Source organism: Hypomesus nipponensis, chromosome 17 (assembly GCF_054491055.1).
Source record: "Hypomesus nipponensis isolate SF chromosome 17, ASM5449105v1, whole genome shotgun sequence".
NCBI lineage: Eukaryota > Metazoa > Chordata > Actinopteri > Osmeriformes > Osmeridae > Hypomesus > Hypomesus nipponensis.
Window position 1 is genome coordinate 8,019,386 of NC_140377.1, and position 18,632 is coordinate 8,038,017.

General features: G+C 51.9%; 1 protein-coding gene across 1 annotated transcript; it reads left to right on the top strand.

Annotated features, from left to right (window-relative positions):
- Positions 1-744: 744 nt before the first annotated feature.
- On the top strand, positions 745-16,371 carry ppap2d (phosphatidic acid phosphatase type 2D). The gene is made up of 6 exons (XM_084678628.1): positions 745-1,459; positions 11,262-11,419; positions 11,887-12,173; positions 12,278-12,335; positions 14,108-14,284; positions 14,589-16,371. Exons 1-6 carry the CDS (start codon positions 1,255-1,257, stop codon positions 14,688-14,690), a joined length of 987 nt encoding a protein of 328 aa, XP_084534754.1. The 5' UTR covers positions 745-1,254; the 3' UTR covers positions 14,691-16,371.
- The last annotated feature ends 2,261 nt before the right edge of the window (positions 16,372-18,632 follow it).

The following is an 18,632-nucleotide window of genomic DNA, read 5'->3' on the forward strand; positions in this document are numbered from 1 at the left end:
TATCTTATACGTGTACGTTTCCATGACAATAGTTCCTTAGAAATACATTCGACTGTTGTTTGTACTTTTTTCTTGAAGTAGAGTTGTACTGTATCAAACCTACAGAATAGGTTTCCTTGGTACTGGACCTTTCCTTTCACCAGGTGGCACACTCCTCCTGGTCTTGTGCACTCTGATAGCTGCAAGGCAAGTTTGATATAAGCATAGCCCTTTAGAACATGCTCCTCCAATTAAGTCCATGTTTTGTTAGCTTATTAAAATAGATGGCCATGGAGAAATAAGTGGATATACTCTGTATGCCACCACACACCTTTGACAACACTGAATTTATGAAAACTGGTGAAGGCCATTGCTAGACTAGTCTCTAGGTCTCAATCAAAAGAGTAAGTTAAACTAATAGTCGTCCTCTCATCTATTGTACCAGGGGCTCTGGGGGGAAACATAGGCGGGATACTTATAAATACATTTACTATAATTAATGAATACAATTTTAGGGGACAAGATGTTTAGGTGAAAAAGGTACGGATCTTTAACATTACCCAGGGAATACATTTTGTAAAAACACACCAGGTATAGGGCCTAAGCCGCCAACTGTAAAGAGAAAATTGGGAAATCGGGTCGTTTGTGCAGAGGTGTAGGTTGCTTGTCAATGTCAAACTGGGGCGAGGGACTTTCTGTAATGAAAACAAAGTTTCCCAAAGTCTGCCTGGTTTGGGGAGGGGCAAAACGAGGGAATGGAAAATAGTGCATCAACTAACACATGGATAGCGCGCTCTAGTTGAATAGTAGTGACATATGGACAGCCAGATAACTCGAAAGTTGACAGACAATTTGAACTATGCGTGCTCCGTGTGAACGTTTCTTTAGAGTTGGTTGATTCAGCGACACTTTTCTTAGTAACGTAATCGAAACACGATACAGCAACATTGCTGGTTGTAAAAGTTCGTTTTCTTCAAGTGCTTTTAAACGACAGTAAAAACATACTGTATAATTTTCCTCTGCGTTTTACAGTTTTCTCTAGCTGCTAAACTTGATTTTACTGACAACCTCAACGTTGTGGTGGTGTTTTTTTTGAGGTTTGTAGTTTTTGTACATGGATTTCCAGGTACCAGTCAATCATATTTTCTAACGACGGATGGACTGAAACTTTTTGGATACATTTCCATTGTCAGTTTAACCTAGGCCTACCAGCCTAAAGACAATCATTATTTAGATTTTAACTAGCTAGCGTGCTAGCTAACTTGCTTTGAAGAGATGCAAAAGTTCAACACAACCCACACCAACACGCTTCCTAGGGACGCAGAACTTCAGCAGCGCCTGGCAGACAACGGGGGTGCTGGGGAGACAACGAAGGAGAACGGCGCTGGGAAGAAGCATATTCTCGCAGAACCTGCGGAAGAGTCCTTCTGCACCAAGCGAAAGATGCTGGTCGGGTTGGATGTACTATGTCTGTTTGTAGGTAAGGAAGGCACATTTTGGCTACTTACGTTCGAGGACGTATTCCTAGCAAATCACAATCCTAAATATTTATGGAACTAGCTCTATGTAGTATATTGTTATCTCGTAATCTATGCTTCAGACGTGCAGTATGTTATTCGTATTTCATAAATGTCAATCTTGGTAGGCTATTCAAGTTCAACTGGTCATAATGCAAGAATGGTCCTTTCAAACTCCATTCAGCTCTCTGCAAAATGGGTAAAAGAGAAGTTCACAGACCCCAGACACACGTGGTCAAGTTTGTATTCTGAGCACCAGAACCAGCGGCCAGGAGAGATGTCCCGGGAATTCTTCAGTTCCCATGACAACCACAGTTCTCAAGAAGTACATGGGAATGAAAACAAAAAAAAGTTCCTACCCCGTGCTAGTGTTCCCGTGCTAGAATTACAGTTGTTCATTGTTTGCCTTGCTTCACTGCCTTATTATCCCTAATGTGCACAACAAAGTTACTCTGCCAAATTAAGACGCGATTATGTAATTCAATATAGCATCAGAGAATGGGCCTACAGTTTGGATGTTTATAGGGTTATGGTTAAAATTGTAATATGCAGCATGTGGTGTGTTGAATAATCAGGAAAACATAATGCCGTGGGGATGCAAGACTGTATTTTCACTCCAAAATATCATTATAGTTGAGTGTTTAATCAAATGTAAGCTTTGACAACTGCTATCAAATCTACCAAAGTGTAAAGTGCAGCATTGACCTGAGTAGCCTACACCAGAGTGAAGGGAGGGAATGCTGGTGGAGTTGTTTGAGAGCAGTTAAACATGGGGCAGGCGCAACCAGTCTAGGCAGACAGACAGGTCTGCTCAGACTGGCAGTTGTGTACAGACAGACAGGTCTGCTCACATGGGCAGCTGTGGACAGACAGACAGACAGACAGACAGACAGACAGACAGACAGGTCTACTCAAACGGGCAGTTATGGACAGACAGACAGACAGGTGTTTGCAGACAGGACCAGACTCTCAGTAAGCACACCACCACTGGGGCCAGCCCCCTCAGCCTGTGTGTCAAGAGCAGGAAGTGGTGACACGTAGAGGAAAGTGACTCCGAAACAGGGGAGCGACTCAGCTGTGAGTGACTGGTCCTCCATGTTGACCTCGCCTACCCCACCGCGTGCTCCATTTCAACACAGGGTGGAGTCCCTCGGGGTCACCATAGAGATATCTTCACACGGTGTCGTGTCCGTTGACGTGTCTCTGCGGGCCTCGTGTGTGACAAGAGACCACATCTTGGCTCATGTCCTCTCATAACTTACCGCTTGCCTGTGGCCCCGGCAGAGAAGGCTGCTGTCTGTCCCTCTGTCCCACCGTCCGTCTGTCTGTCTGTCTGTCTGTCTGTCTGTCTGTCTGTCCGTCTGTCTGTCTGTCTGTCTGTCTGTCCGTCTGTCTGTCTGTCCGTCTGTCTGTCTGTCCGTCTGTCTGTCTGTCTGTCTGTCTGTCTGTCTGTCCGTCTGTCTGTCTGTCCGTCTGTCTGTCTGTCTGTCTGTCCGTCCCGGACTGGTGTCATCCACCCATAGTGACACGTGATGGATGACATTCAGCTCGTTGGAAACCGACCGGGGCCTGGTCGCCTTGGTGGTTTCTCTGTCATATCTAACAGGGTTCCTTGTCTTTCACAGGGAGTTCAAACCCAATGTTCCCTAAAATGCCGGCAGATTCCTCAGGCTGTTGACCTCTCGTTGTCACTCCTGTCAAGAGAGTCATTCATCGCTGTAACTGTGGAATTCCCCCAAGGCAGGCCATGCTCATTGCGTTAACAGTTGAAGAGAGTGATGTCTTTATCTTCCCTCAGCGGCATCTCCATCCTTAGTCTAAAATGTTTACCAGACTTAATAGAGGTAAACACTTACGGTGTGGCATGTTATTTGTAATTAAAGTCTCTGTTTCTTTTTTTTTTTTTACCATAGCCTCAAGCTTGGTTAACGAGAGCTTTCTCTTGGGGTTTGACTTAGGGCTGTTTAGTGTCCTGGAGGGGGACCAGGTAGGATATTACTATTGACCTCATTCCTCACTAAGGCACTGTTTATAGGCACTCATTGGCGAGATCGGACACGCTGATGTTTCACAGAGGGAGAGATTCTTTGGGCTCACCTCAGTGACTCTCTGTCAGCGTACTCCTGTGTACCAATGTCTCAATCTGTCTTGAGTGTGTGTGTGTGTGTGTGTGTGTGTGTCTGTCGTGGTGTTGAAAGGAGGAGCAACGGGTCTAAACAGAACCCCGATTGCCCTGTGGTCGCTCGCGAGAGACGCCGTGTCCAGCTGACCTCTGGCCCTGAGGTCAGAGGTCGTTCACATACCTGTGGGGCATGCTGGGACGGGTCTACCAGCTTGCACTGCCGTCTGCACAGGTGGTCCCCTCTCTGTCAGCACATTTAATAGGGGGCCAGTTATTTAACCACTTAAAGGTCCTTTGAAAACAATTTGGTTGAATGGGTTCTGAAGAGGAAGATTAGGCCCCAGCTGGGTTCACAGCGAGGTCATTAATACCGTTGACTGAAAAGCGCTTGAGTTTATTCAAATAGAATGTTTTACATTGGTATCTGTTGTGTCGCTGCGTCACTTAGTGTCATTTGAATGTCAGTGGCTTGATTCTAGGGTACGTTTTTTTCTTCTTCTTACATTTGGGCCCAAAGCAGACATCTCCAGCTGCAGACACCATCATTGTGTCAGATAGATAGCCGGAAGTGTGTGCGTGTGTCTGTGAGGCAGCACATGCCAGGAATAGAAGGCTCCCAAACCCCTTTCCCTCTTATATACACGCTCGTTCTTTTCTTTTTGCTTAAGCTGAAAAGCCCTTTGTGATGGAAGGTGTCCCTCTAGTGATAGGTATCTGTGATTTGAGTGTCTGTGTTTGTCTTGCCTGTGTGTGTGTGTGTTTGTGTTATGGGTGGGTATTGTGTTTGTCTAAGTTCAACTGGCAGAGAAAGCTGTCGAGTAGGACTGACAATGGCCACAGCATGCTGCGACCTGTCAGTGTTCACAGGCTGGGACGATTTACCAGCTTGTGTGTGTGTGTGTGCGCATGCCTTGTTAAATCCACATGCGTCTGTATTTTTGTGGGAAGCTCGAGTGCATGTTGCCGTCTGTTGTCAACTTTCCTGCTCCCAATTCTCCGAATGTTCAAACCGAATCAAACACATGATGAAGTCATGGAACACGATATTCTCAATGTGACAGATGGAACCCGGGGGGGGGGGGGGGGGGGGGGGGGGGAATCATTACCCAAAGTAAAGAGTGACACCCGCCTTAGATAATCAATGTCTCAACCTTTTTTATCACGAAGCAACTATTTTAAAAGCCCATTAGCTGAGTACATGACATTACCCCAGATACAGTAGCCTGCAGTCCATAGTCCTGTTCCTGCCCTTGTCTGGCATTACAACACCAGTCAGAGACGAGGTCCTGCAGGGCCCTGGGATACGCTGGGGAGCTGGGGGGAGGGAGGACTCGGGCCGCTCGTCTGGACATGGATACGGCCCCGGGGAGGGCGGAGCAGGGTGGGGCGTGGGAGTGCTGGCTGCTGGGGGTAAACGAGCAGGAGTCAGAGGGGGGTCAGGCTGAAGCGCTGCCCCGAGGAGCTCCCCCGCCACATGTGTCTACCCGTGTGCTGAGAGACGAGACACCGCTCCAGGAAAGCAGGATCAGACAGCAAATTGCTCCAAGTGAGTCACGGTAATCTTCTCGTGGTTCCGTAGGTGGAGGGATGAGTGTGCGTGCGTGCGTGCGCTGGCCCTCGTCTCTCAGTACCGATGAGCCGTCCTCCACCCCCCCCCCCCCCATGCCTTCCTCCCAGATGTGGCGCCGCACTGTTCGCATCCCGCAAGTCCTCGTGTGATGACACGTTCTCACCTGGCTCCTCCCCCCCGCCCCTCGCCCCGCCCTCCACCAGCCTCTTGTCCCCACGTCGGAGGATCTGACGCCGTTTCGGGCCGCAGATGAACCACCCGACACAGAGACAGCCCCCACCTCTCCCCGCACGAACCGCAGACACCCTGCCTCATGCCACGGCCCCCCAACCTGTCCCCACCCCGCCTGTTAGACAGACACGCTCTCTCTCTCTCCCTCCACATGCACGCGACCTTACCGTCTCACCACAAACCACAAGTACCCCCTTTAAAGTTCCTGCAGAACCTCTCTGACGAGCCCTTAATGGTCCTGCTCGAGACAGACGCAGGCATACACACACACACACACACACCTTGGGTTCAGAACGCCACACATGCCCCCATCTCCCTTCTCCACAGCCCACCTCCACTCCAGGAAGCAGGGCAGGGGAGCGTGGCGAGAACAGAGAGCATGCTGGGGGATGCATGCCTGGACCTGGTCACAGCCACTCTGAACACCAAGGTGGTTTCCCTGACTGTGCTTGGGAGGAGAGCGCACAAGGTTTTAGTGTTGGCTAGTTAGTGTCAGCTACTGTACATTTTATTCATTTGGCAGACGCTTTTTATGCAAAGTGACATGGACATTGTGTGCGAAGTCAGTACAGCAGGTAATCGAAGCTCTGAAGTGCACAGTTCTAACAGCCCTTTTGTCTCCTCTTTGGTTTCTGCAGATAGAAGTATCGTATACAGATGAATACTACATGTAACAAGCAATTAGCCTATTGGCCGTATAGGGTGCAGTACTGTGCTTCCGTGGTAGCATGGAAACGCATGGGGGTCCCAGGGGACATGTCGGGTCCAGCTGCGGCAGATGATTGCAGATGATCCCGAGATATTCTTCACGGCTGCTTTTGTTCTCCCGCCTCCCGCTCTTTGTTCGTCTGTGATCAGGGCTTTTGTGCTCCCATCGGGGCAGACCAAACAGCCAGCCAGGATAGACCCATCCAGCCAGTTCAGAGAGTAGGGGGGGTAGAGAGACCCGCACCCTCCGCCAACACACGCCTCCCCACCCTGCCACCTGGGCTCGCCCCCCAAGGAAGAGCTGGGACCCGAGAGCCATGGAGGGCTTATCTACTCGCTTACCCACAAGACACAGGGTTTTTCAGAGACACATCAAAGCATCTCTCACACAAAAGCCTAGCTTTTAGTCAGGTATGTGTCAGCTTGTGGTGTTTTGCGTCGCCAGTTTTCAAACACAGACTTGATGCAAATGACATCATGTCCTGTCTACGGCTGCTGGGTTTTCTAACCACCACTGTCAGCTTTTTCCCCCCCCATTGCGTGTCTGTGTGACGTGTGTGTGTTGGGCTGCAAACACGCTTCTTCGCACGCCCGACCACCAACTGGCGAGAGCTTCTGTGTCTTCAAGTTAGACAGGGCTCGGCTTTGAGAACTGAAACCCATGTAGTCAACCTGTACTTCCTCACAACAGCCCGAGACAAACCCACTCACGCTGCTCTTATCACGGATTACAGGCCCGTCGAAGATTAGCATTACAACACCTCCCCGATGATTCAGTGCAGCAACGTACTCCGTGGAAGATTGACTTCGCGATTAAACAAGCGGCTCAGAGCTTGGGCTGGGAGCCCAATGCGGAGGCCCTCTGGCAGTGGTGCCGCATGAGCAGAGAGACCACCCTGGAGGAGGGCCGAGGTACGTCTCCTGCCCAGGCCCCAGGTCCCCGCAGGCTAGCTCCAGCACGGGTCCCCTCTCCAGTCGTCATAGTGTTCACCTGCGTTTCAGTGGAGAGTTATAATCAGGTACCGTAGCTTGGGTGCACGGCAGCATGGACCATGTACTGGGAACACATGTCCAGTATTGATGTTACCCTGTGATAGGCTTACTGTGCTGTGCCATTGAGGCGTTGGGCTGGGTCTGTGTTAGTGTGGTCCGTGTGCTTCACTGCCTGTCTATACAGTTGTTTGGTTTCGTGCGGTTGAATGGCTCCAGGGTGGTTTATTTGGTTAGTTGAGGTTGGATGAGGTTTTTGTGGGTCGTTGGGGATTTTTGCGGTTTGTTTAGTTGTGTGTTGGTCTGTGTGGTGCTGTTTGTTGTTTGCATGGTGTGTGTGTGTGTGTGTGTGTGTGAGAGAGAGAGAGCAAGGAAGATTCTGCTGGTTGAGGCGGGGTCCTGTTTACAGAGCGGGTCCCAGCAGAGCCCAGATCTCTGACCCTCACATTCCAGAACCGCCACTAATCGCCTCCGTCTGCCTTGCTCCACATCTCTCCTTTCTCAATCTCTCCCTTTCCTCCGTTTCCCTCATTCATCCCGGTCTGCCATTAACTATTAGTCAATATGTCTAGCCTCGCGGACATGTTTTATGATCTGACTTTAGGCGTGGCAGTTTATTGATCGGTGCACATCAAGCAGTGTGCCCTCGAAACATCCGCATAAATCCCCCCCCCCCCCCCCCCCCTGCCCTCCTCCACTCGCCGGTTGTTATTCACAGTTTTTCTCTCTCTGGTCCTTGTTGTTCTCACAGTGAGCTCATTCTGGGCTGTGGTCATAGATGTGTAAATTAGAACCAGAGAAGTCTCAAAGAGGGAGAAACATATCCCCTCTCTCTCTTTCTCTCTCTCTCTCTCTCTCTCTCTCTCTCTCTCTCTCTCTCTCTCTCTCTCTCTCTCTCTCTCTCTCTCTCTCTCTCTCTCTCTCTCTCTCTCTCTCTCTCTCTCTCTCTCTCTCTCTCTCTCTCATTTGACATCCCTCTCTTTCTCTCCCTCCCTTTCTCTCTTCGTCCCCCCTCTCTCCCCCTTTTCTTTTCGTAACCCACTCTCTCCTTCCCTCCTTTCTTCCCTTCTCTCCTTTTGACCATTTGAAAGCATTCCTCCTCCTCCTTGTGGAGGAACTGGGTCCAGACCCTGCAGCACATTTTGGCCGCGGTGTTTGTCCCGCCCTTTTTGGAGGTTCCCCAGCCGAGCCGGCCAGGCCGGGGCCCCGGAGGCCCCCCCGCCTCCCCGGTCCTCCGTGGCGTTCTTGGCCAGGTGCGGAGCTTTGCTCACAGCTGCCTGACAGATGATGTGTGGGGCTCTGGAGAGCTTTGTGTCTTGTTGTGAAACCGTTGAGTGCCAGTTGTAAAGCCTGGAGGTTTGCTGGGCCCGGGCTCTACAGAGCCAGGGTTTGTATGGGACTGTGTGGAGGATAAAAGCACTTTTGGATTTGTGCTGGTAAAAAAAAAAAAAAAAGATGGTTTCACGGTTTGTGTTTGTGTGTTTGGGGGAGGTTTGTGTGTGGTTTAAGGTGCATTGGGGGTATTGAGGGCAGTTTTAGGTCAGGACATTGCTGTCTGAGTCGTGTGGTTTTGAACCACTCGTGATCAGCGGGGGCCACAGTAATCTGATTCGACCTCGTTGATGGACCTTGACACGACACGCGTACGCACCAGTCAATATCACCGCGGTCCGAGTGGAGGTCAAAAACATGATGTTATCCAATTTGAGAGCTCGATGGCTCCCATTACCTTCTCAAAGTATCGAAATGACTCTTTAATGGACACGCGCACACACACACACACACTCCCGGCACGGCCGCAGCTGCACAACTTTCCCCTCGGCGGTCACGGAGGCTCAGTCCATCACAGGACCGGCAGGGCGAGAGAAACGTCGATTGTTCTGAGAAGAGCCGCGCTACCTCGGCCCTGACGAGAGGAGGGAGGGTTCGGGTGGAGGCCCGTGATGGATGGAGACGAGCTTTGGCTGTGACACCGCCCGGGCTGCAGACCCGGTAGAGTTTCACACACCTCTGACCCCGGCGCAGTGCGGTTCACCTCGACGACACCGCTTTCCATGATGAAAGGACTCGGCGCAGTCAAACGAAAAGCCCCTCCCTAGGCCCAGTTGCGATGAATCGACGGCTGCCTGCGCGAGGCCGTCTGAAGGGCTCCTGGCCAGGCGGTGACTGGACTGCTGGCCATTCGCATCCGCATCGGAGGTCGCTTCCTGTCGCGTGTGAGGAACGAGTTGAGGTGGAGCACCGCGTGTCTCCCAACCGGCACAGGTGGATGACGGGGTTAGAATGGGCGCAGGCTCGTATCTCTTCACTGGATATCCTATCCCCACCCATGTGTGAACACACACACTCACACACAGATAAGAAGATTAAGGTTGGCGCGATGTTGAATCTCACAGGGCCCGGCCAGTACAGGTACCAGGAAGTCTCTTATGAGGGCCTGCAATGGGAGGGAAACGTGATTGCACGGTTCTGATTGGATCAGGAGCAGGCGGAGTGGAATCTCGAGTTGTGCGTAGCCGGAAGAAAGTCCGGTTGCCATCCCTCCGCTGCTACGACAGCGCTGTCTCCATGACGATGCAGTGGCACCATGCTCCCCACGAGGCGTGAATCATCTGTCAGAGCACATCTTTGGTTGTGTGTGTGTGTGCGTACATTAGTGTTTGTCAGAAAGAGTGCGGAGCGTGTGATGCAGGCGGGAGGAGAAGGAGATCAGATGAGAGAGATGTTTGTGCTATCTCGTCCTCTGCTGCCGTCACAACCTCTGCTATCTGCCTGCGACGTGTCCTCCCTCCCTCACCTCCCCCGGTCGTCTCCCAAAGCGGAGGATTCCTGTCGGGTCTTTCCGCCAAAGCAGCATAGTTCCTGTGACTGTGGAGGTCATCGGCAGCCTGTTTACTGCAGTCTACTTAGTAGGATAATAAGGCTAACAGATGTCAGCTGCAGTGCATCGACTCTCACGCAAACCTGCCCTAGAAATGGTGTCTTCGAACCACCGTAGGGTCCACGAGAGCAGGTTTACGATTGCTGCGGCAGTCTCGCCTGCTTCTATGAGCCGTAAAGGGTGAAGGTCTATTCTGGGTAAACCTGTTGAACTCTGCTCCACAACGACATTGGTCACTGTGCCATGAACACACTCTTTGGTTTGATAAGTGTGTGTGTGTGTGACACCGTGGCTCAGTCACGTATACTGAGAGATTCCCTGGCAGGGGTCAATGTTTTGGGCCTGGGATTGTTCCAGAAGGCTGCAGTCCTGGGAGGACAGGGAGGTTAATGATTAGCCCCATGCTCTCCCTGAGGGAGATGTGTGTGGGGGGGGGGGGTTGGGGCATGAGACTTCACCATGAGACCTATAGGGGGGTGGGGTGGGGTTAGGGGGAGTCACGATACAGTACAGTAAGCCTAGATGGCATAGAGACTGAATTTCTGCTGCCGAATTGTTTGGTTCCATCTCTCTTGTGTCGCCATCTTTCAGAGTTGCACAACTTTTGCTCGGTGAACTTTCGCCAGCCGGAGCTGCTGCTTGTTTGCTGAGCTAGACCTTGACCACCTCCCTGAACTGCAGCGAAAGCTCTCTTATAATTGGTTACCGACCAGGAAGCTTGTAGGAATCGCATGTCATTCCAATACTTTCCTTCTTATCAGTTGATCCAGGAAAAATGTGAGGCAAAAACAATCTTATATTGTTCTACCTTATCTGGTTTGTTGAAGCAAGGGTTTCCGCATAGACGCCTCCTTTATTGCTGTGTGTACTGCCTTGGTGTCTTCGCGGGGGTGCCCCACACAGTACTTCACTAGTACTGTACAACCTCCATCGTCACTTTGTCATTTTCGTCGGACTTTGTCCACTCTTTCCCTTCCGTTCTCCTTTGGATTCTTCCCGTATTCTGCACAGTCATCCTCCTCCCCCCTCCCCAAGCTATGTGAGGAATCCTGGGATCTGAAGGATCCAGTCCGTGGATGAGTGACACCGCTGAGACCTGGCCCGTCCTCACGTTTCACCGGGGGCCCGATTGGAGCATGCTCAAATGAGCCCCCCCAAAGATCCGAACCCCACTCCCCCCTTTCTCCCTCGCACCCACACACACACCGCACACACACTCCTCGTGGCCCTCGCCGACAGCCCCCTGTCTCTCCGTGTCCCCAGCCTCCATCCCGTTCTTTGCGTGCGAGCTGAAGGCCGTGACCCCGTACAGGAGGGGCTTCTTCTGTGGAGACGCCAGCATCACCTACCCCTACCTGGAGAGCGAGGCCATCCCCGACGTCCTGCTCATCGCTGGGGGCATCATCATCACAGGCCTCACGGTGAGACGGCGCGCACACGCACACACAGACTTGTGCACAGACAGACAGACAGACAGACAGACAGACGCGCAGACTTGTACACAATCAGACAGACAGACAGGCACACAGACTTGTACACAGACAGACAGACAGACAGACAGACAGACAGACAGACAGACAGACAACACACACACACATAGACTTGCACACAGACAGACACACAGATTTGTACACAGAAACACAGACAGACACACAGACTTGTACACAGACAGACACACAGACAGACACACAGACTTGTACACAGACAGACTCACAGACTTGTAGACAGACAGATAGACAGACAGACTCATACAGACACGCACACACCCACACGGACTCGTACTCACACAGACACGCACATTGCACGGGGGAAAATCCAAATGCTAACCTCTACATCTCCTCCTTCCCCTCTCCCGCTCCCTCCGCGACGCCTGCCCTCTCCTGGTCAGATTGCCCTGGGAGAGTGTTACCGGGTGCGCTTCCGTGGCGTCCACTCCAAGGCCTTCGTGCGCAACCTGTACGTGTCGTGTCTCTACAAGGAGCTGGGCAGCTTCCTGTTTGGCTGCTGCATTGGCCAATCACTGACCAACATGGCCAAGCTTAGCATAGGGCGCCTGCGTCCCAACTTCCTGTCTGTGTGCAACGTTACCTACGCCTCTATCGGCTGCACTCCCGGGAGCTACGTGTCCCAAGTCACCTGTCAACAGCCCAACCACAAGATGGTGGAGGAGGCCAGGTCAGTACAGTACAGGGGGTGTGTGTGTGTGTGTGTGTGTGTGTGTGTGTGTGTGTTGATAGAGGTCATGAATAACAGGACCGTTTTATTCCTTTCTCTTTCAGGAAGTCTTTTTTCTCCGGCCACGCTTCTTTTGCCATGTACACCATGCTCTACCTGGCTGTAAGTATCCTCTCTCTCTCTCTCTCTCTCTCTCTCTCTCTCTCTCTCACAGACATACACATGGATGTGAATAGTAAACCGTACACACATCTTCTGTTTGAAACTGAGCCCTCACCTGCTTGCAGTGGAATAACTTGAGTGTCATGTGAGGGGATCTACAACTGGGACTTTCACTTTTTGGAACGGGTCACACTCACACAGACACACACAAGCACACACACACATAAACACACTTCCCAACTGTGAAAAAGAAAAGACCATTGAGAAAACAGCTCTCAAAAGGCATCCATCATCGAACATAAAGAGAAAGGAGAGAAAGAGTGAGAGAGACTGTGTGTGTGTGTGTGTGTGTGTGAGGGAGAGAGAAACAGAGAGAGAGAGAGAGACTGTGTGTGTGTGAGAGAGAGAACGAGAGAGTGAGAGAGACTGTTTGTGTCTGTGAGAGAGAAAGTGAGAGAAAGAGAGACTGTGTGTGTGTGTGTGTGAGAGAGAAAGTGAGAGAAAGAGAGACTATGTGTGTGCGTGTGTGTGTGTGAGAGAAAGTGAGAGCGAGAGAGACTGTGTGTGTGTGTGTGTGTCTGTGAGAGAGAAATACTCTGTGTGTGAGAGAGTGAGTTTTCCAGAGGGAAAATGAATAGATGAAGAGACTATGCAAGCAGACAGAAGAGTCCTTGTTTTGGGCCTGGCTGAGGGGAAGGGGGGGCGGGGCGAGCGGGGGGGACTAGCCTGCTGAGAGATCGACAGACTTCTTTCAACAGGACCCCCCCCCATCTCTCTCTCTCTCTCTCTCCCACTCTCTCTCTCTCTTTCTCTCTCTCTCTCTCTCTCTCCCACTCTCTCTCTCTCTCTATCCCACTCTCTCTCTCCCACTCTCTCTCTCTCTCTCTCTGCTTCTCTCTCTTTCTCTTCCCCATAACTTCTCCAGGCCGGCCGTTGTGGGGGGGAAAATGACAGTTGGAGGGAGACAAAAGCCAGTCATAGTTCAGTCTTTAGCTTAATGTATTCACTCTCCTAATGGATTCCTCTTCATTTGGCTTCACATTAGAGTTCTGAATGGGACGGGAATAGCATGTCTGCCGCTCTCTAATACAGCAAATGAGCGAAGCCGAGTGCAGGAGATCCCAATAATGAGATGTGGATGTGTTGAACTCTGGCGGTAATAGGTTTCCCCGGTCCTTTTCTTCCACGGCCGCTCCCTCTCTGTCGAGGCCAAGGGAGAGAGAGAGGGAGGGAGGCTGCTCTCCACCCTCCGCTGGCCAGGGGCGCTCCGGAGGCTGGGGGAGAGAGGGAGAGAAAGTGGTGCATTGAGGAGTGGAGTGGCCTAAGAGGAACGGGGGCCTCCTCCTTTGTTCCCATCCCTCCCGTATGTCCGCGTTCCTGGGCTGCAGTAGCGAGTGTAGCTGCAGACTGTAGCGACCGAGGGACTGGGACCTGCAGCTACATGCCGGCAGGGCCCGGAGCGAACAAAGGCGATGGGACACCTGTTCCGGGAGGGAGGGAGAGCTGGGGGGGGGGGGGGGGGGGGAGAGGGTCGGCCCTGCCACAGGAACGTGTCTGAACCCCTCTGCCACGTGGAGCTTCCTGTGACAGGCCCGGGCAGACGCCTCCAAAACAGCCCCCCCACGCTCCCCCCCCCCCCCCCCAACTCCCCCGCCCCCTCCACCCCGTTAGTTGCTGCAATGAGGGGCCAAGAGCCTAGGCAGGGCCGCTGATGCACACACACACACACACGCACGCGTCCAAAACCGACACCGTCTCTCTCCCCCCCACAGTTCTACCTGCAGGCGCGGTTGTCGTGGCGAGGGGCTCGCCTGCTGCGCCCGCTCGTGCAGTTCCTGCTGGTGATGATCGCCGTCTACACGGGCCTCAGCCGCATCTCCGACTACCGCCACCACCCCACCGACGTCCTCACCGGCTTCGTCCAGGGAGGCCTCACCGCCTACTGGGTGGTACGTGTCGCGTCCCCCCCCCCCCCCCCCCCTCACCAGCCTGGCCTGCCTGTCATCTCGTCAGGACAGGTGTCAGTCATGTACACATCCACCCCTGACAAGGACACCTTGTCGTTTTCCCCCCCCGCTTATCCGTCTGCACTGACAGTCGCTGTGTGCAGATGTGGTGAGAGGTGTGCCTGTAGCCATGTAGCAAGTAGACAAGCTGCACTGGTGAAGGGTTTGAGTGAGTGCCGTGTGTGTGTGTGTGTGTGTGTGTGTGTGTGTGTGTGTTGACTGACTGACTGTGCGTTTTCCTCTGCAGGCCTTCTACATCTCCTCCATGTTTAAGACGGTCTGTCCAGACCTGTCTCCCGCCAGCATGTCCCTGGAGAGCCCTCTGTCCAGCCAGCAAACTGTCTGCTAGCACACACACACACACACACACCCCACCGGCATCCCCAAGCTGGAATTCACCCAGTCAGAGAGAGAGAGAGACAGAGACAGTGAGAAAGAGCGAGAGAGACAGTGAGAAAGAGAGAGAGACAGTGAGAGAGAATAGGAAAGTCGGACACGGGTGCCCAGCGGATGGAAAGGCCGGGGAGGAGATAAAGGAACGTATGAACGAGTGCAAGGGGAACAGGTGAGAGCAGGAGGGGGAAGAGGAGGAGGTGAATAGGGGGAAGATGGTAGATGGAGCACAATCGAGCACGCTCGCACTCGTGACGAGCACAATCGACTCCCACAAACACGCGTTCAGTACATGCGTACATACAGTAGCAAGCGTCACTAACACTCACTAGCAGCTAACCCGCTCGCTCTCTCTTGTCTCTCTCTTCTTCTCCCCCTATATCTGTCCCTTTCTCTCTCTGTGTCTCTCTCTCTCACACACACACACACACACAGTTAAGCACACGACTGCAGATCAATCCCGTCCAGAGAGGATGCATGCATACCATATTGCAGATATTTTTTATATATATATATGAAAAACAAATGTGTATATTTTTCAAATGGAGTTTAGATGAAGCTGCTAATGATGACGATTTTATCCCTGTTGTTAGTTGAATATAGTTGAAATATAGTTCTTTATGTAAACATTATGAGGGGTGAAGCAGTTAGCTCAGTGTCAGAGCTCTTCATTGGTCTAACTGTGGACTCGCACGAGGAGAGGCCACACTGTGACCACTTCCGATTGGATCGTCGGCTTAACCTGAATATCGAACAGCATCAGGCTGGACTCTGTGAAATGTGATCTTCGGCCCTGCGACGGAAAGGACAGCTGACCGCGAGCGCGTCTCAACTGGCACCAGCCATGGAACGTGTCAATCGAACTTCATCCCTTCCTTTGCACCGATCACGAACAAGCACTGTCTCCCACTTTTCCGCCCATGGTCGCCAGCCACGCGCGTGCATGCAGAGGCTGCCTTGCACACCCTGCCGTGGACAGTGAAGCAGTAGGCCGTGTGTCTCCCCCCCCCCATCCCCCCATCCCCCCGTCTTCTTCTTCTACCCTACTAACCACTTTTGACTGTGTCTCGGAGGCGGAGCCACGACTGAACCCCTGTAACCCCTGACCTCCGACCTCTGAGCTGCACCTTGAGTTATGCCACTCCCACAGGGGGCCAAGATGGCCGCCCGGCCCGGAGCCCTCTGTGGATTCTCTCTCAATAGCACTTGAAATACGTAGTGGAAGCTTATCATTGTAATCAATATTATATATTTGATCTCAAGTTTGAATAATCAGTGTTTATATTCTCTATTGTCAGACTCATACAGTATATTAGTTTTGTTTTCCTTTTGTCGCCCAAATGATAATTATTCAAATTGAATGTACATAGTAATGTCCTTTTGTGAACCACACAGATTTTCAGAAGTATTAGTGTCATTGTGGGCAGTTTGACATGTTTCGATGTGTTTGTGTTGATCAGGTACGCTGTGTGTGTTGTTGTAAGGACCAGACTGAGCCAGAGATATTATCACAAAGCTATATTTCTTGTGTCCAGTTCTACATTGTTTTGTTTGTACGTTTCTTCTGTGAATGCCGGAAAGGCTAAAATAACCACTGTACTCAAAAAACCAAACCAATAAAATGAATGTCGAATCTTTTTGTGCCTATTGTTCAATGTCAAACTCACACACGCATTTTACACTGTCCTCAGTGACCTGTCATAATTGCATGCTCAATGATGCGTGAGAGGAAAGTCCCAAGGTTTTCTTCCAAGTCTTCCAACTTTTAATTGGGCTGAACGCATAAAGTGTCACGGGATTCTACCTCTAACCAAACTGGCAACTCCCAATACATCACTATTTAACTTCTCCCAGCACTTCCTTGTATGCACCCCCTCTCTCCGTCCTTTAGCGGTGCAGCAGAGCATGTGTGGGCCATTTCGGGGCCCACGCTGTCATGGCGACGCCTGGCCAGGCTGGAGAGGTGGAGGCTTTTTCTTTGAGTCGCTCTCTTTCTCCCCGATCCACTTCCAGGCTGAGGGAGGAGAATAAAGGCAGCAGAGATCAGAGAGAGAGAGAGAAGGGGAGAGAGAGAGAGAGAGAGAGAGAGAGAGAGAGAAAAGGAAGGCTGCGGTAATGAGGGCCAGTGGAGCTGAGGTAAGGGATAACGGGCCTGGAGAGAAAAGGGAGTTCGAAGGGGGTTCCGTAATGAAGGAAAGGAGTAATGGAGCAGTTGGCAGCATGGAGGGGGGGGGGGGGGAGACGGAGGGAGGCAGGGGGAGGGGGAGAGGGATGGAAGGAGGGGTCTGGGTGTGGGGGCTCGGGGATGGGAAGGAATGTGAGGCTGGTTTTCAAGCCTGTTTTGATTCATAATACGGTTACCAAGAGACACATTTTCAACAAATGTATAGAACCTTTTTGTTGCCTGTGTGTGTGTGTGTCCTCGCTGCCATTTAGGTCTTTGCCTGTGTGGGCGTGTGGAGCAGCCGGAGGAGGCTAGGGACTCCCTGCGCACCCTGTCAAGCGTGACGTGTTGTTTACAGTGTGGAAAGCTTCGTCCTCAGCGACCCTTGGCCTTTGTTGTTTCACATGAAAGCAGGCCGACAGACAGACAGACAGGGGCAGGTCACGTCATGGCGTCTGTGGCCCAGGCTGACAGACCCCTCTGGGACGGTGTGCACAGCGGCAGTAGCCGTGGTCTGGGCTCAGTTAGATGGGGCTGATTCGTCTGAGTCAGGTGGCTGAGCGGTTAGGGAATCAGGGCTAGTAATCAGAAGGTCACTGGTTCGATTCCCGGCCGTGCAAAATGACGTTGTGTCCTTGGGCAAGGCACCTCGCCCTACTTGCCTCGGGGGAATGTCCCTGTACTTACTGTAAGTGGCTCTGGATAAGGACGTCTGCTACATGACTAAACGTAAATGTAGGCTACACTGAAGCGATTACCGCCACCACGCTCCATTGTGAAAGAAAAGAGAGCCCACTTTCTCCCACTTCCCAGCACGTCCATTGGGGAATTTCTTTGACGGAATTTCTTTGGGTCTAAAAATAGTTCCCTGGTTGTAATGGCGGAAGGTAGGGTAGGTTATCTCGATCCAGATTGGTATCTGGGAGTCCTGGTATGAGGGTGTACCTTAGCCACAGACACGTAGCTCACCTGCATACCTGCGCGATGGGAGAGGACACACTATATACCTGGCCTCTGTCTGCCTCTGATAGCATCGCTCTGGCTTCTGCAAATAAACCCCGACATCATTAAGTCCTCCTGCTCTGCCCAGGTCTCAAGTGAGCTAGTGGCCGTTTTAATAGACACACAATACCAGCCGAGTCCAGAAATACCACAGATACTAATGCCAATCATTGTTTGTTACCACTTTAAAGCAGCTTACAGCTGTAAATTGAATCCGCTGTGGAGAAAGAGAAATTTCCCTGCATATGAATTTTAGCGAGGTAAGCTTTTTCTCCTGGTCTCCATGGCATCACAGACATCGTTTCTGGAACTTAGGGCTCCGTCTTATCCGCCGGCAGCCCAATTCCTAATAGAATTAAACAGGATTAATGGGCTCTTTAGTATGCTGCCGTTCAGGCCTGCTCCCTCGCTCCTCTGCTTTGCATATTTCTCCGTCTCTCTGTATTGACTGGATGAATGCAGAGCTGCCTCTATTAGGAGTGCCAGCAACACAGTGTGTCCTGATGCTAGCCTGAAAACGGCATGAGTCTGTGTGTGTGCTCCAGCACACATGTATCTGCTGTGGTAAATACACCTCCCTCTCCCCACCGTCCCCTCATAGCACCATGGGGAGCAGGGAGGAGAGGGGGAGCATGGAGGGGGAGGAGGGAGGAGAGGGGGAGCATGGAGGGGGAGGAGGGAGGAGGGGGGAGCATGGAGGGGGAGGAGGGAGGAGAGGGGGAGCATGGAGGG